Here is a 20,877-nt window from a genome sequence, read left to right as displayed (position 1 = left end):
CCACAGCCCTGGGTGCCAAGCAAAAGGCTGGGGACACATCTACCAGGCCCACTGAGGTGTGGTCACACACCTAAAGGGGGCATGTGGTGTGGCACAGGGCAGGCAGTGCCCCTGAGTGGTGCCAGAGCCACTGAAGGGGTGGCCAGTGTCACCACCCTGGAGCCCATCTGTGTCTGGGGGCATCACCGTGTCCTTCAGCTGCTCCCAAAGCAGGAGGAGGAGGAGGGGGAGGAGGCAATGCCAGCCTGGCTGAGGTGGGGAGATGCCCAGAGCAGTTCCTGATGGAGCTGGGGCTGGGTGACACATCCCTGCCACCTGCCTGTGGGATGCAGCTGGGACTTGGTGGCCCCCAGGGCTGGCAGGAGTGGAGCAGAGAGGTTGTTTGGGTCCTCCTGGAGCACCAGAGGAGAGCTGCAGGGCTGTAAAGCTCGTGGTGCGTGGCTGCTGCTGCTGAAGGGCTCCTCAACACCTTTATTGGAGCAGCTGCTCTCAACCAGCCTCTGCAGGCTGCAAAATCTCCCGTTCCTGGGCTTTTTAAAGGCCTCTGGTCTCCCAAGCGCCCTGTGCTGAGCACAATCCCCACCCCCTTGGCCACACTGCGCTCCTCTCCAGGGAGCCGTGGGTTTGCTGGAGCTGACGCTTCCCTGGGCTGTCCCCACCCTGCTGCAGCCCCGTCTCCCCGCGGTGTGGGCAGCCCCGGATTTTTGGGAAGGGGGAGTGTCTCGGGATGCCCTCAGGGCTGACCTGCACCTGCAGGGCCCCGTGCTGAGCGTGCTGCCCTTTCCCAGCTCGATCCTGCAGGAGCTGAGCATGCAGACAAAGAGCTCAGACAGCCGCCAGCTTCAAAGGGCCCGGGAGCCAGCAGGGAGAGCCTGGCAGAGCTCACTGCCCGATTTCCAAGTGAAAGGGAATAAATAATGAGAGGAAATCCTCCTGTCTCACCTTCCCTCGCAGCTCTCACCTCCTGCCACCTCTGGCTGGCTCCAGCCCCACTGCCTGTCCCTGACGTGTCCCCGGGAGCTGGCACGGGAGTGAAGCCATGGGATGTGCTGTTCCCACAGCAAACAGGGCACAGAGCAGCCTCGTTTTTTCTTGTTTCTGCTTCCTGATGCTATCCCCAAGCTGCTGGCCTGTCCCTTGTTGCTAACAGGATGTTTGGGACACCCAAATTCCCCCTGCTGGGTACCCCCAGCTGCAGGAAGCAGCTCAGCCAAGGGATGCTCCACAGGACAGGAGCTGCATCTCTGCCCCTGTGGGCCCTGCAGCAGCAGGTCCAGCTGTCCCCTGTCACCCTGAGCTGGCCCACAGGTGCAGGGACAGGACAGAGGGGGCTGAAGGACAAAGCAGAGACCGAGGTGGGCTGTGCCAGCGGGTGCTCAGTCACTCTGTGGTCCCCTCTCCGCGCTGTCACCTTGCAGGACAGGGGATGGGCACCGTGCCCAGGCCCCAGGAGCACCCTGTGCCACTCCAGTGCCAGGCTCTGCTGCTCTCCAGATCTCTCTGTGGCTGGAGAAGCCATAGGAGGGAGCTGATGCTGAGGCCGGGGCTGGCCACATCTGCTTGGATTACTGTGATGGGCTGTGCACCACTCACACTTCCCACGGCAGGGCAGGAAGCGAGGCTGGGCTGGACACCTGTGGAAAAACAAGCAGACAGAGCTCCAAGCCCAAAATCCCGGGAGCCGTTCCCGTCAGGACACGGCTCCTTGTGCGGGGAGCTCATCAGAGGCAGGGCAGGGACAAGACCTCTCCCCAGCTGTCCCTAGGGCACTCCCAGCTCTTTGCCAGCCTTGTCCGCAGCTTCCTGACACCACGGGAGTGCCAAGCGGAGGGGCTGAGCCTCAGCCAGGTGCGGCGGCTCCAGGAGGGGATGCCCGGGCCGTGCCAAGCCGTTCGTGCGCGGTGCGGCAGCGCTGCAGTGCAGGGGCTCTCTCCCGGCTATGGGATTCCCTGTGGGAGCGGCCCCATCCCACAGCCCAACACTGACATCTTGTGGTGCCGGGGGAGGCCCCAGAGCTCTGGTGGGAAGGGAAACCCTCGGAGATACCCGCAGGAAGCTGGAGAGGCGGCAGAGGTGGCTCAGGGACCCTGGACCTGCCGTGACGGGTCCGTGTCCTTTTCCCCAGTGTGTGGCTGCGACCTGGCCCAGTCGGGTTTCTTCTTTAAGAACCAGGAGTACATCTGCACCCACGACTACCAGCAGCTCTACGGGACCCGCTGTGACAGCTGTGGGGACTTCATCACCGGTGAGGTCATCTCTGCCCTGGGCAGGACCTACCACCCCAAGTGCTTTGTCTGCAGCACCTGCAGGTGAGCGGAGGTTGTCACCAAGGGTTTGTGACCTCCTGGAGAAGCCCTTGCCCGGAGCCCCTGTGCTCCCTGCTGGCCCCAGGGAAGGAGGGAGATGAGCAGCTGACCCCTCCCCACCTCTTCTTGGCCGCAGGAAGCCGTTCCCCATCGGAGACAAGGTCACGTTCAGCGGGAAGGACTGCGTCTGCCAGAACTGCTCCCACTCCCTCCTCAGCACCAAGCCCATCAAGATCCACGGGCCCAGCCGTAAGTTGACTGCTGTCCTGGGATGGATGCTAAGAGAGGGACCATGAGCCCCTGGAGAGGGTGACAGGACGGGCTTTGGGGCCACTGTGCAGCCCTGCAGAGCCATGGGTGTCACAGAGGTGTGGGAGGAGGGACGGGCAGTGCTGCGGCTCCACCCAGGATTGCAGCTCACCGCTGGTTTCGGAACTCCCCCGGCCTGTTTGTGACCTGGGCAGGGTCACCACCCTGGCAGGCGCTGTCTGAGCTCATGGGGACGTTCTGGAGCTGAGTTTGCTCGGAGCAGCAACCCTGGGAATACTCCTGGGACTGTCCCAGCGCTGGCGTTCCTCAGTGTGTCTGCAAGCACTGAAAGGCTTTTCATGCTCATCCCCTGGGGAACCCCTAGAACTCAGCTGGAGCGATGGGCAAGCTCTTTTGGGTGGGTTTGGCCTTGCTTTAGACCCCAGGTTGCGGGGACCTTCCCTTCCTGCCATGTTCAGCAAGCCCTGGAGGTCAGTGCCAAGACCAGAGCCAGGACTCAGTGTCACCCCTGGTCCTTGTCACCCATGGTCCTTGTCACCCAGTCACCACGGTGGCACTGCTGGTGGCAGCTCAGGTGCCAATGGGCCCCACTGCGAGCCCCCCAAGCTGCCTCCCTCCCCCCAGCCCTCGATGGAGGGGACGTGGCAGGGTTGGAATGAGCCCAGGGACAGGAATTCCTCCTCCATGGGCTCCCAGAGCTGCCCAGAGCCAGGCTCTGCCTCCCTCCCGCCTTCCTCTCCCTCCCCATCCCCTTCCCGGCCCTGGAGCGGGGTCACCCGAGGACACCATGCCTTATTCATGGCAGCTGCAGGCAGACGGAGCCTGCCCCTCCCGCACGTGTCCCTCGCAGCCCCGGTGGCCCTGGCAGTGCCACCAGCAGGGTGGCAAGGGAGCTGTGCAGGCTGCTGGTGCATTCCATAGGGAAGGCATCTCTGGAAGGAGGATGCCGAGCCTCTCCCTGCAGCCCCAGCCCTGCAGGACCTGAAGCAGGGAACAGATCCTGCTTTTTTCCAGGGGTCAGAAATCTCCCCCCATTGGTCCGGCAGGCAGGGATTTGGCACGGGGCAGCCTGGGAGGGGCCTGTCTGCTCCTGCTTCCCCCTGGCAGGGAGGGGGTTAAGGAAAACCCCCCTCCAGGCAGACCTGCTGCCCAGGGGGAGGTGAGGACAAGGAGGAGCCAAGGTCAGGGGTCTGAGGCCCATGTGCTTCCTGCTCGCAGCCCTGATGGGAGCCAGGGGAAGCAGGGGAGGAAGGGAGGCCGGTAAATAGCACAGCGGGGCCGGACGTGGCTGCCGGACAGCACAGCCCTTCCTCTGCCGGACACTTCCCACCCTTGGGGACCTGCCAGGGCAGCGTGGCCCCCTCAGCCCATCGCAGAATCACAGAATGAACCAGGTTGGAGAAGACCTTTGAGATCATCAAGTCCAACCTGTGACCCAACACCTCCTCATCAATTAAACCACAGCACTGAGAGCCTGTCCAGGGTTTTTTTTAAACACATCCAGGGGCGGTGATTCCACGGCCTCCCTGGGCAGAGGATTCCAGTGCCCAATCACTCTTTCAGTGAGGAATTTTTTCCTGATGTCCAACTGGCCCTGGCTCAAACTCATCACCCCGAGGGAGACCCCACTCTGTGCCAGCAGTACCTCAGAGGTCCCAGCTGTCCTCCTGGTTCCTGTGCTGGGGACAAGCAGAGGTGACAGATTTCCATAATGAAATGATCCCCACGAGGCTGCCTCAGGAGCAGGGTGTAAGAAAAATCCCTGGAAAAGGCAGGGCGTGAGTGGAGTGCCAGGTCACACAGCCGGGGTGCCTCGGGGTGACCCAGCAGCTGTGGGTGTCCCTGCTGTGCTGCCGTGTCCCACATTCCCTCCTGTCCCCCCAGACTGCGCCGGCTGCAAGGAGGAGATCAAGCAGGGCCAGTCCCTGCTGGCCCTGGAGAAGCAGTGGCACGTCAGCTGCTTCAAGTGCCAAACGTGCGGCATCATCCTCACCGGCGAGTACATCAGCAAGTGAGTGCCACCGCCCCGCGACGCTCCCGGGCTGTCCCCGCGGCTGGGCGGGTGGCGAGGGGCTCACCTGCCGCTCACGCCCTCCTCTCCCTCTCTCCCAAGGGATGGCATCCCGTACTGCGAGTCCGACTACCACGCCCAGTTCGGCATCAAGTGCGAGACCTGTGACCGCTACATCAGCGGCCGTGTCCTGGAGGTGAGTGCCGGGGCTGAGCCGCCCCGTCGCGGGCTCTGTGACAGGGACATGCCCTGGGGAGCTGTGGGAGGTGCCACCCTCCATCTCTGGGGGCCGTGGCTCGTGCTGCAGCAGCTCCGTCACAGCGTGACCACCTTCTCCAGAGGGTGGGAGAGGGGAAAACAACACCACACCTTGGATAGCAGAGCTCGGGAAACACCCACAGTGCCCTGGGGGTGCTGGGACACGTCTGGAGGTGTGGGGACATCAGCCCTAAGCAGCCGCTGCCATGCCCGGCTCTGCTGTCCCCAGCACGCTCACCCCAGCCCTCCTCTGAGCGCATCCCCGTGCCGGCAGCCTCCTGTTGCCTTGGAAACGCATCCCGCACTGCTGCCCGCTGCCGAGCCGGGCTGAGGGGCTGCAGCACCCTCCCCGTGGGCAGCGGTGCCCGTGGAACACCCCTTGGCAGGGCAGAAACCGGAGCAGAGGGTTCCCTTCGCTGGGAGAGGCTTTGCTGGGCAGGAGGAGCTGCTCTGGCAGGGCCCTGGAGGGATGCAGGGACTCCCCAGGGATCCCACCATGGATGCAGGTGGCTGTGGGACACGTTGGGGCTGCACAGCTGCTGAGAGCAGTGAGGGATGGTTTTGGGGAAGGACAGAGAGGTCCATCAGGGCTGGTCCTTCCCATCTCCTGGAAGGGATGTGTCCTCTCGTGTTTTCTGTTCTACCCCAGTGCTGGCAAGGAAAAAAAAAAAAGGTGCAGAAAATCCAGTCTGAGGGTAATTTAAAGGCTCAGGAGGCACAGAGAGAGAAGCCTGGTGTGATTTTTAAATGGCACAGAGAAGCAGCAATGCTGGAATTGTGCTCTGTCACTCCTGAGACCTCCCCTTCACACGGCTGAGCAGGAGGGAAGGGCTCCCACACCTCTGCCAGCCCCAGGTTGCAGCTGCATCCCAAAATCAGAGGTCCCATGGCTCTGCAGCTGCTGTGGGCTATGGTGGCAGGGGCCGTGTGGGTCTCCAGCCTGCTGAGAGCTGTCCCTGGATGTCTCCAGCCTGTTTCACTCACAGCCCACCAAGGAGTGATCCCCCTCCCTGTTCCTGCCAGTCGGGCTGCCCTGGGAGCTCCAGCCTGTCCAAGGAACCGGCCCAAGGAAGCTGGAACAAATGGCCAGGAGGCTCCCAGCAGCTCTCCCCAGCCTGGGGGGCTGTGTGTCCCTGCTTTCTGCTGACTCCAGGCTCCTGCTGGGAGCACGAGCTCAGCCCTGCAGCAGCTGCCCCAGGCCGGAGCTCACTGGATCAGCAAATCCGAATGGAGCAGGACAAAGCCCTGACATCAACTCCCTGCTGCTGCTCCTCCCCTGGGCAGTCTGAGCCCCGTGCCAGGGTAGAGCATCCTCAGGCACCCACGGGTGTGAGCAGGATGGTGTCACCCGGTGTGGGAGGGGGGACCTGGGATTCCTGTCATAAAATCATGGAATGGGTTGGGTTGGAAGGGACCTTAAAGCTCATCTCATTCCAACCCCTCTGCCCACCTTCCACTGTCCCAGGTCGCTCCAAGCCCCGTCCAGCCTGACCTTGGACACTTCCAGGGATGGAAGCCTGAGCTCCCCATCCTCCCTGGGATGTGTTTGCTCCCAGCATTGAACCATCTGTGAATCCAGAGGCTTGAATTGTCCTCTCTGTCAGAGTGTGAAATGGAAAGGGCGCCTTTAAATAATTTTAGGCATTAAGGAGCCTCCTGGTGCTGTCCCAGTAGCCCCCAGGGCGTTCCCAACTGCTCCGAGCTGCCCAGCCAGGCTCGGATGATTAATGAGTCTTTAAGGGACCCGAGAGATAACGAGCAGGTCCCTTCCCTCACTGCTCCACCAGTATTCCAGTACAAGCTGGAATAATAACCAGAATGAAAGGAGCAAGGTTTGTGCATGGTTTGGAGGAGTTCTGGGTGTTCAGATGGTGGGTGGCTTTTGGAGAAGGTGTGTGGTGAAATGGAAGTTGGGAATGGGCTGGGACATTCCCAGGGAGCAGCCAGCCTCCCTCCATATGGACTGGTTTGGGTTGGCACAGGGCTGTCCCCTCCCTGCACTGCAAGGAAAGGAAGAGGGGTTCAAACTCTCCAAACTCATCCTCCTGCCCGTCCTAAAACCTTCCGCTCATTTTTGGCATAAACTGGAGGGACTGGCTGCCATCTGCACCCAAGAACACTGAATTCCAGGTTGATTTTATGGGCAGCCCATGGGCAGGTTCTCAGTTGCAGCAAATTCCCCTCTTTTTTCAGCCCCCTCTACCACAACCCTCTCCTTTAAAAGCAAAAGCCTCGTCTTCCCTCTGCCACCTTCAATTATTCTCCCTCTTCTTTTGGTTTGTTATGGGTGTAAAAAGTTCTTTCGGGTTGAGCTGTGACAGCCCAGATTCCTCCTGCCCTGAGCTGGCTCCCAGCTCCCAGCCCAGCAGAGAGCCCACGACTGGAATGCTGACAGACACTTTGAGGGGAGCAAGCTCCCAATTTCAGCTGTTAGCTCTGTCAAAAGAGCCAGAGGAGCAGCCCAGCTTCCTCTCAGCTGGGGAAGAGCCTGTTCCTAGCACTGAAATTGGAGCAGAAGAGGAGAAAAGTTCCTTTAGGGTCAGGAACTGGCAGTGATAGACAGGGAGGTCTTTGGGGTCCCTTTGCTGCTCCCCTGCTGTGACATCCGGGGCCAAATTTGCTGCTTCTGCTCAAATCTGTAGAGAAGGAGCTGATGCAAAGCATGGCTGCAGAGGGCCTTGGCCATTCCCAGAGTGTCAGGGTTGCAGGGACACTGTCCCTGGTGGTTTGGGACCTCCTGGCTCTGCTTGCTGTTGAACATTCCAAGGAGAACCGAAGGCTCCTGGTCTGACTCGTAGCCCAGCAGGTTGAAAACAGGGATGAAGCCATGTCTGGTTTTCTCCATGGGATATGGAGGTCTCCAAGGCCGCCCCAGACACTTTGTTCACCGTGTCACTGTCTGCAGCAGCGAGGGCTGGCAGGGTCACCCAGGGACAGGGGCAGGTGGCCGTGTCCTGCCGTGCTCAGGGGCTGCTCTCTGCTCGCCCGCGCAGGCAGGAGGGAAGCACTACCACCCCACCTGTGCCAGATGTGTGCGCTGCCACCAGATGTTCACAGAGGGAGAGGAGATGTACCTGACAGGTAGGGCTGTGACCAGCGTGGCTGTGGGGGGTTCCTGCTGGGGGGAGTGGGGGGTTTGGTTCCTTATGGCACTTGGAGGGGTCTCTTTGTGCAGCAGTGCCGGAGATCCCCCTCTCCACTGCTCCCCAGACCCTGTGCTCTTCCAGAGCCCTGCAAAAATCACTTCTCTCCATGAAATCTTCCCTGCCACTGAGCTGGGAACTTTTTGTCTCCCTGCACACCTGGGCACAGCCCAATTTCTGCTCATTCCAACCCAAAGGATGGAGGTGCTGGGATGCCCCAAGCTCAGTGTCACCCCAGTTTAACCAGCAGGAACTGGTTGGGTCACCCAAAATCCACCCAGCTGAGGTTTGGCCACTGCCCTCAGTGCTCCAGAGCTGTTCCATTCCTCATCATGGACATGCAGTCTCCACTGCCCTGCATGTTCCCGGGGCACTGCTGCAGGTGGCAGGGGGACCCGGCTGACCCCTGGCAGGGGGGTGACCGTGTGTGGGGCTGAAACACTGTCCCTTTGCTGCCTTGCAGGCTCTGAAGTGTGGCACCCCATCTGCAAGCAGGCAGCCAGAGCAGAGAAGAAGCTGAAGGTAGGCAGCAGGGTGAGGGGCATCCCGAGAGGTGGCACGTCCCAGGTGACACTGTCCCCGGGTCCCTGCTGGGAGTGAACTGCCCAGACCTGGAGTGGCTGCCCACAGGATGATGGGTGGCCGTGGCTGAGGCTGTGAAAGTGAAATTCAGCCCCCAAACCAGCACTTTGCCTGCTCAGGGGTCCCTCCTTGCCATGCACTCACCTGCCCTCACCTCTCTGCCTCCACAGCACAGAAGGACGTCGGAAACCTCCATCTCCCCCCCTGGCTCCAGCATCGGCTCCCCAAACCGTGTCATCTGCGTAAGTCCAGCCCTGCCCCTCGCCCAGGGCCCCAGGGATGGGAACAGCAACTTCCCGTGCTGCTCTTCAGTGGGACAAGCCCAGAATTTGGGGACAGCACAGACAAACCCCCTTGTCCCAGCAGCACGCTGTGCCACCAGTGCCATGGCACAGCTCAGGAATGCTCAGAGGGGCACAGTCCTGCCCTCCCAGCTCCTCTGCCCTCCCCACTGCTGCCTCTCAGGCCTCTCCTCTTCCCTGTCCCTGCCGCTGGGGTGACAGTGGGCTCTGTCTGCCCCGTGCTGGCTCCACACTGCGCGCTCCAGCCTCCCTTCCCTTCTCTCCTCCTCTTCCTTTCCGCCTCTCTGTCTCCATCTCTCCCTCTCCCTAGGCTAAAGTGGATAATGAGATCCTTAATTACAAAGACCTGGCAGCTCTTCCCAAGATTAAAGCCATCTATGAAGTGCAGCGTCCTGACCTCATTTCCTACGAGCCCTATCACAGATACACATCGGATGAGACGCTGGAGAGATATAGCTATGGGGAGGTACCGAGTGTCCAGAAACCCCGTGCTGGGATGCACAGGAACGGGGCCCAGTTTGGGGGAGAACAGTGTGGGGCTTTGCTCATCCCAGTGGGAACAGTGCAGGGAGGCAGGAATGGGGCAGGACCTCTCCCAGAGGCTTGGGAGGGTCTGGGGTGGAGGCGAGGTGATGCTGCTGCTGTAGAGTCAGAAAGAAACCAGTGACCTCAGGACATGTGCAGGGACAGACAGCGCTGTGTGAGAGCAGTGATGGACAGGGAATTCACCCATCACCTCTGGAGCAGCTCTGGAGCAGCTCTGGAGCAGGGCTGCCCTGTTGGGTGCTGGCCCTGCAGCCCGGGAAGGGGCTTGGGCAGTGCATTTCTGGAAGTGTGATGAGGAGATGCTCAGGCAACACACAGCACAGGACTGTCCTACCTGCCCAGCTGGGGCTGCTGGGTGAGTTCAGGGAGCCCATGGAAGAAGAAGGTCTGAGCAGCTCACAGAGATGGTCCTGCAAGAGCACTTGGCAGTAGCATCTCTTACATCCCCACCCCAAGGTTTTGTCACGAGCCTGGAGTCCTGCAGCCCACCCAGGAGCGTGGCCATGGCCCTCTGTGCCCTCCCCCCTCCACAGAGGTCTCTGAGAGGTGGCAGCTGCTGATTCCCCCTGCTGGTTCCGCCCCTGGCCAGGAGCTCCTGCCCAGCATCCTGCCCCAGTCCAGCTCCAGCTGTAGCCCCAGTCCCCCTCAATGCCCGGTGACATGGGGAAAACGAGCTGCTGTGGGACCCCAGTCTGTCACTGCTCCTCTTAACCATGTGCTGTCTCTCTCTCTCTCTCCTTTTCCTCCTCACTTTGCCTCCTGCTGCCTCCAGTCCCTGGGAACCCTCTCCCCATACTCACAGGTAATGCCCCTGTGGGCACTGGGGGTCTGTCACCTGCTGCTGCCACACGATGTCCTGTGCCCAGGGGCTCTGCTGATCATCCCCCTGAGCTGTGGCTGCCCCAGGGTGTGGGGTGACAGGGAGGACACTATCCAGGAGGAACCTGTCCTTCAGGCCCCAAAGAGAGCAGGGTGCAAGTCCTCCCTCCCAGAATGGCCCCAGGGCACAGCTTCTGCCCCGTGGAGGGAGACACCCATAATTGGGAACAAGCACAGGGGAAAGGGACAATCTCCAGGCAAAAAACCTCTGGCTGGACACTGTCACCTGGTGCCAAACCCTGGGATTTGCTGCCTGTGCCTTGGCAGGGGGGAGGCAGAGCAGGCTGGGGACCCCTCCAGCCTCAGAGGACACAGAGTGTCTCACACAGCACACAGCTCCCCCAGCTGCCCCAGGCATGAGACCCCCATCCGTGGGACACCTCCTGCCCCAGTCTAACCCCAGTCTCTCCACACCTTCCCCACCCCCAGGACATCTTCGAGAGCTTTGACACGCGGCAGAGACGAGCCTCCAGCCCCGGCTACATCGACTCCCCCACCTACAGCCGCCAGGGCATGTCCCCCACCATCCCCAGGTCCCCCCACCATTTCTATCGCTCAGGTGAGGATTTCAGCTGCAACCCCAGGCTGAGCTGAGCTCACAGCACCAAGCGGAGTGAGGATCACAAAAATGTCCCTGGGATTTCTGTGGTTTCTCCTCTGGAAAGGAGGCCTGGGGTGGCCCACGGTGGGAGCAGTGCCCAGCTCTGCACAGCCCCTGGTTCTCCAAACTCTTGCGAGCAGCACGGAGAGGCCGAGAGGAATTTGCAGCTCAGGCATGAGCTGAGGCTCGTGGAGGATGGGGTGGCAGGCAGGTGATCTCTGGCTCTGGTGAAGACCCCTCAGCTGCGTTGGTGGCTCTGGGAGGGGTGTGCAGGCAGCGCTTGTGCCCAGGCAGGTCCTTGCACACGCAGACGCGCATGCACGCACACCCCGGAGCATGGCAGGCGAGCAGAGTGTGCCTGGGCCGTGTCTCCTGTCCTCTGGAGCTGTGCAGGAAGGACTGGAACACTCTGAGGTCGCTGCGAGTCCCGCTGCACCTCAAGGGCTCCTCGCCGCCAGCCTCCGCAGCACGCTCGGCTTTCCTGGCAGCGCTGGGGCAGCGCTGCCCCGGGCCGGCCCCGCACTGGGGTTTCCTCTGCATCCCGTCCGCCTCCGGAGATGCGGGAAATCTCCCCCGCTCCATCACTGCCACTGCCGGGCCGCACGTCCCCGTCACACCGCCCTGACACGGGCCGCCCCCGCTGTTCTAACACCGCTGCATTTAACACCCATTTTCTTCTGCCTCTTGTTCTCTCTCTCGGTCACTCACGGCTGCTTCTGCTCGCCCCCGCGTAGGCACCGAGAGCGGGCGCAGCTCCCCCTACTATAGCCAGTTAGATGTGAGGTCCTCCACTCCAACCTCATACCAAGCGCCCAAGCATTTCCACATCCCAGGTAGGCTCCGGAGCGCCCCGCTGCCGGGGGAGCGCCGTGTCCGTGGCATGCCCGCATGTGCCGTCCCCGCTGTGTCGCATGCGTAGCTCCGCCGCCTGCCTAGAGCCAGCTGGCAGCAGGATCTACCCCCGGTAGAGGCCATCCATAAACAGGACCTACGGCTTGAACCCTCCTCCTTCTCCCCCCGTCACCACCCGGAGGTCCCAGAGCCGCCCGGAATCTGCTTGATCCTTGCGACATCCCTCTTCTTCCTCCTCCCTGCCCTCCCTCCACTCCCCACACGAAGATGAGTCTCCTGGTGAGAGCCTGTGCCCTCCCCTGCCTTCCCCCCAGGATCACCAGCCGGAGCGTGTGTGCCAGAGGCGTTTCCACACCCATCCGCTACAGATGACTATTTTATACTCCCCCTAGGGCCCGCCGCTCCCTCCCCCCAGAGTCTTCTGGGCTTGCCAGATGCCTGCTCCCCTTCTGCAGGGATTGCAGGGGGCCACCAGGTAAGGGCCACCACCCACTGCCGGCCACGCAGAGCCCACGGGGACGGGGACGGAGCGGGCAGCAAGGGAGAGTGGGTTGGGAAGCAGGCAGAGCTGCCCATCACCCCTCAGCGGGGTCAGAACCCCGCACCGTCCACTCAGCTGTTGGCATCTCCCCCTGCCCCGAAAGCGGCGCAGCCTCCCTGACGCATCTCTGATGCCCTGGGACAGCACCGTGAGGACACCCAGAGGCTCCCCCAGCTCCCCTCCCATCCCTGCCAGGGTCCGGCCCCGCTGCCCACCCTGCCCTGCCCTGCCCTGCCGCTCGGTGGTTTATGGATGGCCCCCTCCCTGCTCCGCCTGCTCCAGGCTCCAGCTCGCTTTCCCTCCCGACTCGCTCTTTTCTCTCTCTGCTGCGGAAAGAGGCTTTGGCTGATGTTGGCTCGCCCCAGGTAGCTCGCAGGCGGTTCTTGCAGGTGCTGGCACCCCGAGAACCCGCCGCGGGTGCCTCGCTGCCGGCTGGCAGGCTGTGCCCGCCGCCCCGGTGCATGCTGTCGCTGGGTGCTCACTGCATGTCCTGTCACCGTGGGCAGCCGGGGCCGTGCTCCTGTGCCCGTGCCGCCGGCCCGGAGCCCTCCCGGGGCACTCGCGGGCCCGGAGGCGGTTGTGTGATGGAAATGTGGCGTGGGGGTGGTGGCTCCTGCAGGACCCGTGTCCTGTGCGCTCCCAGCACGCCCACACTGACCTCCCCTTCCCCCTTCTTTCTTCCCTTTCTCTCTCTCTTCTCCCACCAGCTGCTGGCGAGAGTAACATCTACAGGAAGCCCCCCATCTACAAGCGCCACGGTACGGTCTGGCTGCTGTGTCCCTGTCCCCGTGTCACCCCGGGAGGGGACCGGCGTGTTCAGGGGCTGGGTGGGAGGTGGGGCAGGCGCCAAGGTGGGACAGATGGACTGGGGGACAGATGTGGCTTTGGACCACGTCCCTGTTGCGAGGGATGGCGCAAAGGCTGGTAGTGACACCGGGGGTAGCTGGAGGAGGGGGAGCAGGGTGATGGTGGGGTGGCAGAGGGGACAAGGGAGTCAGAGCAGCCTCAGAAAAGGGATGAAAAAGGCAACTGGCAGTTTCACATGCAGCCCTGGAGAAAAATCACAGCCCATGCTGGGTGGCTGTTCCAGGGTGAAACGGGGATGCCGCAGGATGGGGAGGGTGTTTGGTGGCTCTCAGTGTTTGGTGGCTCTCAGAGGGGCTGGCTTGCACTGTCCCCGCTTGCTTCTGCTCACGGAGGGACAGCAGCTCCCCCTGAGCAGTAACTGTGTCTCCTCTCTCTCCCCGGCCTCTCCCTTCCCTCCTGCCCCACTCCCACTGCCCGCTGCTGCCTGCTCCTGCTGCTGTAAGTACCTGCTGGGTCCCCCGCGCCTGCCGGAGGTGGTGGGGTGGCTCTGCCACCTCCTGTCCCTGGTGCTCCTTTCCCTGTGACTCTCCTGGTGCAGCAGAACTCCCCACTGGGTTCCCCCATGTGCTGCTGAGGCTCTGCCCCCAGCCTGAGCACTCTGTGTGTCCCTGCCATGAGGACCAAGCCCTGCCAGAGCCCCTCTGCTCCCCCCCCCTGCTGCCACCTTCCCCTGGCAGAACCCAGAGAGGCCTGTCCCTGCTGGGTCTGAACCTTCCTTCATCCCCTCTCTCAACTCCTGGTGACGGGACAGCACAGGGAGCTTGGTGGCCGTGGTGGGACAGGGATGAGCACGGTGCAGGAGCCAGCACTTGTGGTGCCGTGGGCTCTCAGCCCTTTGGGTCCCTTCCCAGCCACATCAGCGACAGCCCCTGCTTGTCGCTGTCCCCACCGCCTGCCTCAGCAGCCTTGTCTCAAGGAGGTGTCAGCAGCTGGAAGGCTGATTATTCCCAGCTCTGCTCTGTGCTGTCCTGGACACGAATCCCTGGCAGTCCCTGGGGAGGGAAGAGGATTTGCCTTCATTTGGGGTGGATCCCTGCAGATCCTCACCTTGGCTCTGCCTGCTCCTTTTGCAGACAACCCCTCCGCAGCCACGAAAAGCAAAACCAGCGAGGACATCGCGCAGTCATCCAAGTACAGCCCTGCCTACTCCCCGGACCCCTACTACCACTCCGAGTCGGAGTACTGGTCCTTCCAAGGCTCACCCAAAGGTAACAAATGCCCCCGGGGCTGGGAGAACGGGAAACACATTCCTGCCTCCAAATTATCTGGGAGGGAACCCCGCTCTGAGTTGGGTCTGGACACAAAAGTGGGGTTGGGCTGAGATACCTGCCAAGGTGACCCCAAAACACGAGTCTCTGGGATCCAATGTCCCCATGCAGTTGGGGACTGTCTCCTCCCTGCCTGTCCCCACTTCTGTCCCCATCTGACCCCTCACGTGTCTCCTTGCAGCTCCCCGGGCCCGGAGGTTCTCGTCAGGTGGTGAAGAGGATGGGTATGACCGGGGCATGCACAAGGTGAGTGCCAGCCCTGCTGGGCACAGAGCCAGCACCAAACTGTCCCCAGTTGGCTCTGGGGAGGAGGCTCAGCCCAGCTCTGCCACCCGAGAAGGTGCCACCACCATCCGTGCTGCCCTCAGCCATCTGTCCCCTCCTGGCCACCCCCGGCATGGGCTCTGCGGGAGGGGGAGAGCATCCCCTTGCCGAGGCACCCCCACCCCAGCACCTCACCCTCAGGAGATGCCAGGCCCGTGCCAGGGGATGCTGTGCCCATCCGTGATGTGCCAGAGAGGGCTGGGCAGGGAAAGGAAGAGTGCAAGGTGGCTTTTCCCCTCCTGCCAGATCCAGAGTGGCATCGGGAGGCTGATCCTGAGGGAGGAGATGAAGGCTCGCTCCAACTCCTACGCAGACCCCTGGACACCCCCACGCAGCTCAGCCAGCAGCAGAGAGGCCCTGCACACCGCGGGCTACGAGGGCTCCCTCAACGGCTGTAAGGCTGTCCCTGTCCGTCCCTCTGTCCCACCCCACACAGCCACAGCCCCTCGGGAATTTTATGGGGTGGAGAGGGAAGATCAGGACAAGGGAAGGGTTGATGAGAGGTGCTGGGCATGGAGCTGGGCTCAGGAGGGCCTTTTCCTCTCTGGAGGGCTCCATCCATTCCCTGTGCCCCAGCTGGGATGGGGCATTGCCCGGTGGGTGTCTGGGCAGCCTGGAAGCGCCGTATGGAATGGCTGAAGGATCCCTTGGGAATGTGGCAGCACAGCCACGCCAGGCTTGCTGTGACCTGTTTTGGGCCCTCCTGGCACCCCAGACCTGCTGAGCGGCCCCAGGGCTGCCTCGCTGGCATTGCTCCTGTCACAGAGCCCCCAGGGCACCCAGCCCTGTCCTTGGGGCCACGGGGGGGCTGGGGGGCACTTCAGAGCCTGGCAGCACAGGTGGCCCTGTCCATTCCATGCTCTCCTTCCTCATGGCACATCTGCCCTCACCGAGCTGTTTGGGGATGCTCAGGGAGCCCCTCTGAGGGCTGAGGGCTGGGAATGGGCACTTCTGAGGACTGAGGGCTACTGGGAGCCCCAAGGAGTATCTGTGGGGCTGGGAACGGGCAGTTCTGCATGGCATGGGGTGCTTGGCCCTCCCTGACAGCCGGCTCTGCTCTCCTTGCAGCTCCCCGAACCCACTACCTGGCTGACAGCGGTGAGTGCGTGAGCTGGGCCCTCCCCAGCTGCTCCCCCGAGCCCAGGGGTCCAGAGCCTGAGCTGGGGGAGGTTCTGGGACCAGGGAAGGGAGAAAGGAAACGAAGAAGGAGCCGTTGAAAGCCTGGGATAGGATAGAGCTGAACCAGGGCAGAGAGGATGAGTCGGGGAAACTGAGAGAGGAGAATGTGTTGCTCTGAAGGGTGAGGTGGGAGGGCTGCCACAGGAAAGGGATTTTGGGGAGAGGAGTATCAGCACGGGAGGAAGGCAGGCTGGAAATGAGCCGGAGGTGGAAGGAGACAGAGCTGGGTGACTGGAGCTGGGAGCACAGAGGTCGAGAGTGGCCCAGTGGGGGCTGTCCCGGGGGGTGAGGCTCATTCCTGCTTCTTCCCTGATGCCCCTTGGTGGCTTCTTTGCAGATCCCCTCATTTCTAAGTCGGCCTCCCTCCCTGCCTACAGGAGGAATGGGCTGCACAGGGTGAGTGCCTCCTGCTGCTGCCAGGCATTCCTCATTCTCCCAGGCATTCCTCATTCTCCCAGGCATTCCTCATTCTCCCAGGCTCCTCCATGTCCCCATTGCTCCCTTTCCATGACTGGGATGTCCTCCCCCTTCTCTGCATCCCTGCTGTCACTGTTGTGCCAGTCCAAAATGACCCTTATTGGGGTCCAAAGTGCCCTGTCCAGGCAGCGCCTGCCCTGAAACTCCCACAGGGCGATTTTCAGAGGGGTGCTGGTGTTGCTTTCCAGCAGAAGAGCTTTGCTTTATATCCTGGGCTCGGGATTGCTTGGGATCAGGAGTTCTGCTCCTGCCTCCGTGTGACCTGGGCTTGTCACTTCACCTCCTCGTGTCTCAGTTTCCCTGCTGGTGGGTGGGGACCTTGGTGTCCTCCCCTGGGGACCCGGGAGGAGCCGCTCAGTGTCTGGAGGAGCCTCCCCCTCACTCCTCCCTCTCTCCATCCCTCCCGCAGCCTCCCAGCGCGGAGCTTTTCCACTACGACAGCACCAATGCCGTCAACTGGGGGATGCGAGGTAAAGGGGGGCTGGGGACCCTGCAGGCATCCCGGGGGCGATGCTGTGGGGCTGCCAACCTCCCGCAGGCAGCTCTGGAAAGGGGGGGCTGGAGGGAGAATGGGGGGGATCCGGGCGGGGTCTCCACAGCCTGTAGGGGAGGGTGGTGACAGCAGAGGGGACAGCGTGGCTCATGTCTCGCTTCTCTCTCTCCCCAGAGTACAAGGTAAGACCCTTCTGCTGCAAGGAGCGGCCTCCAGCCAGAGGTGGGAGTCCCAGGGATGTGTCCTTGTGTCCCCAGGCTCCTCAGGGGGAAGCTTTACCCTCTGCCTGCAGGCCCTGCACTCATCCCCTTCCATCCTTCACCTGACATCCTCCTCATCCCGGGACTGTGGGGGTCAGAGCAGAGTCCCCTCCCCTCCTGCCAGGTCCCAAGTGCTTGGCTGAGCAGGATTGTCCCCCAGGTGAGGAACAGAGCAGGGGGGTTGTGCTGGTGCTTTGCTGCTCACGCTCGTGCCTGGGTCGTTCCTGGTGTCGCAGAGTGAGCAGGTTGTTCCAGAGCCACCACGGAGATTCAGGGTGGATCAGAGTCACCCTGAGAGCAATTCCCACCTCTCTGTGTCCCACCCAAGCCCTGGAGTCAGCTGTGCCACCCAAACCCTGTTAAATACAGCAGGAGGCTTTTCCCTCGTCCCCAAGTGCGCCCCAGGTGTCTCGTGGCTGCCCCATGGTCTCCCTGTCCCCATGCAGATTTACCCCTACGAGCTGCTCCTGGTGAAGACGAGGGGGAGGAACCAGCTGCCCAAAGATGTGGACAGGACTCGGTTAGAGGTGAGAAGAGCCTTTTCCACTGGGGACGATCTCCTCAGGGCACAGAGGCACCTGATCCCGCAGGGTGGCCCTGGCAGGCAGCTTGTGGGGCTTGTGGCCGTGTGAGGAGCATCTCCACGTCTGCCCAGGAGCACACGAGTGTCAGGGCACTGTCACAGTGCTCCTGCTGCTCCCCTGGCCGGGCAGAGCTGTCCCCTGTGCTGTTGGCAGGGGCAGGAGGGAGGCAGTTCCCAAGGGAGCAGTGCTGGGGGTTGTGTCACCCCACTGTCCCAGCAGGCAGGGGATGCCCTCAGACCCGCAGCTTGGCCCTGGAAGGTGCCCAGCTCTGGCCCAGCCTCCCATGTCTCCTCAGAGGCACCTGTCCCAGGAGGAATTCTACCAGATCTTTGGGATGACCATGGCCGAGTTCGACCGCCTGGCGCTGTGGAAGAGGAACGAGCTGAAGAAGCAGGCCCGGCTGTTTTAAACGCAGTGCACTATAAATATATACATACCTATAAATATATACATAGAGAGATCTCTATATGGCAGCTCTGTATGATTCTCGGGGCTGTACGGGGCACAGGGGCCCTCTCTGCACCCCTGAGAGTGAATTGGAGTCTCGCAGATCGTTGGATGCTCTGTGTTTCCTTTCCTTCTCCTGATTGCTGTATCGATCCCTGGGTTCTCCCCAGACTTGGTGTCTGTCACTGTTGCCCCACAGGGACACAAGAGCAGGGGGAGGATTTTCCTGCTGCAGCCACGGTGCCTGGGGCGGGCAGAGAGCAGGGTTTGGGATGGGAGGTGGGATAGGGGTGTCCCATCACCTTCTGCTCAGCTGGGCTGTGGATTAGGGGTGGAAAAGCCACTGGGCACAATGGCAGGAAAGTGGGATCTCACTGCAGGCTCCTTAAATCCCTCCCTGCCTTTACATGGCCAGGACTGGGGCACTTCAGGATCCGAAATGCAGAGCTTGGGGCAGCGGACAGAAGTGGTGGGGCCAAGGTGAGACCTGAGCCCCAATCTCTCCTGGCCTGGTGACTTTCCCTGCAAACCCTGGGGTGCTCCAGAGCCAGTTTATCCTCCCAGGGTGCTGGAACAGCCACTTTCCATCCGCAAACCCAGCCCTTCTTAAACGGAACAGCCAAAGGCACGTCCTGCCTTGGGCAGTTTCTTGCTGCTCTTCAGGTTTGTCCAGGGCTGAGTATTCCAGGATATTCCAGGTGGGAGCTGGGGGAGGGCCGGAGGAGAGGAGTGGGAGATGCAGGTCCCACTACCTGCTGGACCTCTCCTGGCTTTTCCTGAATTCCCCATCGCAGCTGCCTGAGTGCCCAATGAATCCCTCTGGGAATGAAGGAAATTCCCTCCCCTGCAAACTCTACATATTTGTATCCCAAACTCTATGGGATAACTTCTTTTTTTGCTTATTTTTATTTTCATAAAACGAATAAGGTCGCTTCCACACAAACATCTTCTCTGGTGTCCGTGGTGCTCTGCTTTCCTATTTGCTCGTCCAGCAGGATTTTCAGGCATACAGCAGGACTGAACAGTCCCAAAAACAGGCCAGGGAACTGGGGGGTACCAGCAGGAGCTGAGGGGACAGCGAGGGATTTACCTTCACCGTGCCATGGGCCACGTTCTGGTCCCCCCTGGAACCGTCCTGTCCTGGTGTCCCCCATGGGGAGTGGATTCAATGCCCTCCCTGCCATCCAAATCTGCCCAGTTTGTTGCCCCAAAATCCATCAGCAGGTTCCCCTTGCAGGGGTTTGCCGGGGTGCAGAGGGCTCAGGGCAGGAGTTTTCCCATCAGCAGCAACTCCAGCTCTGGGAGCTTTATGCCAGCAAGGATAGGGCTGGGGGCTGAGGTGGGCATGGCAGCATTGCCCCGGGAATTGCTCGTGTGCTTTAGTGCAGCAGTAAATGAGATGGGTTTATTTATAATTATTTTCCTCATGTAAACCAGGCCTCCCTAAATCAAACTCAACTGTTTGTGGCTGTAGGAATCTTCCCTCTCCAGCAGCGGTTCCAGTGATGAAGCCTGGGGAATGTTATTAATAACAATAATTAACACAACACCAGGATCTTCTCATTTCCAAAGCATTTTATGGACGGTAACTCTTCTCCACAAGAGCCTGCATGGCAAAGGTGGGGAAACTGAGGCAGGGCTTGGTTTTATCCCTCAGAGCCAGGGCAGCCTCTCCATCCCCTGCCGTTCTGGGGCAGCAGACACTGTGAGGGTCCCTGCTGGTGTCCCAGCACCAGGGACAGACACCCCAGGTGTCACCACTTGTCCTGGAAGCTGTCCCAAAGCCCCAGAGCAGCCGGAGCCTGGCAGTGCTGGCAGCCCTGGACTGAGATTCCTGCCCTAATCACAGCCCCAGAGGTGATCCCAAATTATGGAAGAAAAGTGGAGCTCAATCCAGAATGGAGAGACGATCAAGCACCATCCAGGCAGGAGCTGGTTCCCACCTGGGCATGGGGGGGATGAAAGGGGCCAAGTAGTCCTGGGCTGAAATTGCCCCAAAAAGATAATTTCTCCAGACCCATTGCTAATTCACATCTTATATTTCAATTATTGCTTTCCCAAGCCATAATTGGGTACGTGTGAAACCTCATCCCATTTCTGTCACAACCCGCTGTCCCCACAGGGCTGAGCTGCAGCCCGGATTGTCCTGGGAGTGCCAGGAGCCACCGTCCCTGCTGCCACGCCTGGGCCACTGTCACACGTCCCACAAGTCTCCCCAGCCCAGGTCGCCGGGGAGGGACAATGACAGTGGCATGGCCAGGGAGACGCTGGGCACAGCTGGGCACAGCTGGGCACAGCAGGGCCACCAGGAGGGAGCAGATACGGACGGGATTTCGAGGAGGGGAAACAAGGGGTGAGGGGTGAGGGGGAGCTGCGCTTGCTACTGGCTGTGGGAATTCGCCTTTTTTTCCCCCTAAAGCGAAGTTGCCGAGCCCGGGCAGGTGGAGGTGGCCCACTCAAGACCCCCCCCACCCTTCCCAGGGGAGACGCAGCGTGGCAGGGGGACCCCAGGCTGTCCCCGCGGGGTGTCCCCGGTGCCGTGCCGTGCCGGGCCGGTGCTCGGCGCTGCCGTGCGCCCCAGCGAGGGAGGGAGAGAGGGAGGGAGGGGCGGAGGAAGGGATTGGCCGCCCCGAGCCAGAGGCGGCCCCGCCGGGCGGCCGCTGCCCGGGACATTCGCCCGCCCGCAG

General features: G+C 61.6%; 1 protein-coding gene across 1 annotated transcript in view; it reads left to right on the top strand.

The window, feature by feature from the left end:
- Nucleotides 1–18,203, top strand: part of ABLIM3 (actin binding LIM protein family member 3) — a 45,362-nt gene extending 27,159 nt beyond the window's left edge. The window contains exons 3-22 of the mRNA XM_082291387.1: nt 2,126–2,309; nt 2,443–2,555; nt 4,461–4,587; nt 4,690–4,783; nt 7,839–7,926; nt 8,452–8,510; nt 8,741–8,812; nt 9,183–9,338; nt 10,191–10,220; nt 10,727–10,856; nt 12,999–13,049; nt 14,232–14,366; nt 14,608–14,672; nt 14,997–15,144; nt 15,819–15,848; nt 16,267–16,325; nt 16,816–16,876; nt 17,074–17,081; nt 17,606–17,686; nt 18,039–18,203. Of these exons, the coding sequence (XP_082147513.1) occupies nt 2,126–2,309; nt 2,443–2,555; nt 4,461–4,587; nt 4,690–4,783; nt 7,839–7,926; nt 8,452–8,510; nt 8,741–8,812; nt 9,183–9,338; nt 10,191–10,220; nt 10,727–10,856; nt 12,999–13,049; nt 14,232–14,366; nt 14,608–14,672; nt 14,997–15,144; nt 15,819–15,848; nt 16,267–16,325; nt 16,816–16,876; nt 17,074–17,081; nt 17,606–17,686; nt 18,039–18,152 (1,805 nt within the window). The 3' untranslated portion in view covers nt 18,153–18,203. The remainder of the gene's footprint in view (nt 1–2,125; nt 2,310–2,442; nt 2,556–4,460; nt 4,588–4,689; nt 4,784–7,838; nt 7,927–8,451; nt 8,511–8,740; nt 8,813–9,182; nt 9,339–10,190; nt 10,221–10,726; nt 10,857–12,998; nt 13,050–14,231; nt 14,367–14,607; nt 14,673–14,996; nt 15,145–15,818; nt 15,849–16,266; nt 16,326–16,815; nt 16,877–17,073; nt 17,082–17,605; nt 17,687–18,038) is intronic.
- Nucleotides 18,204–20,877: the final 2,674 nt, after the last annotated feature.

This window comes from Coloeus monedula (genome assembly GCF_965178545.1).
Source record: "Coloeus monedula genome assembly, chromosome: 15".
NCBI lineage: Eukaryota > Metazoa > Chordata > Aves > Passeriformes > Corvidae > Coloeus > Coloeus monedula.
This window is presented reverse-complemented; position numbering and strand designations above follow the sequence as displayed.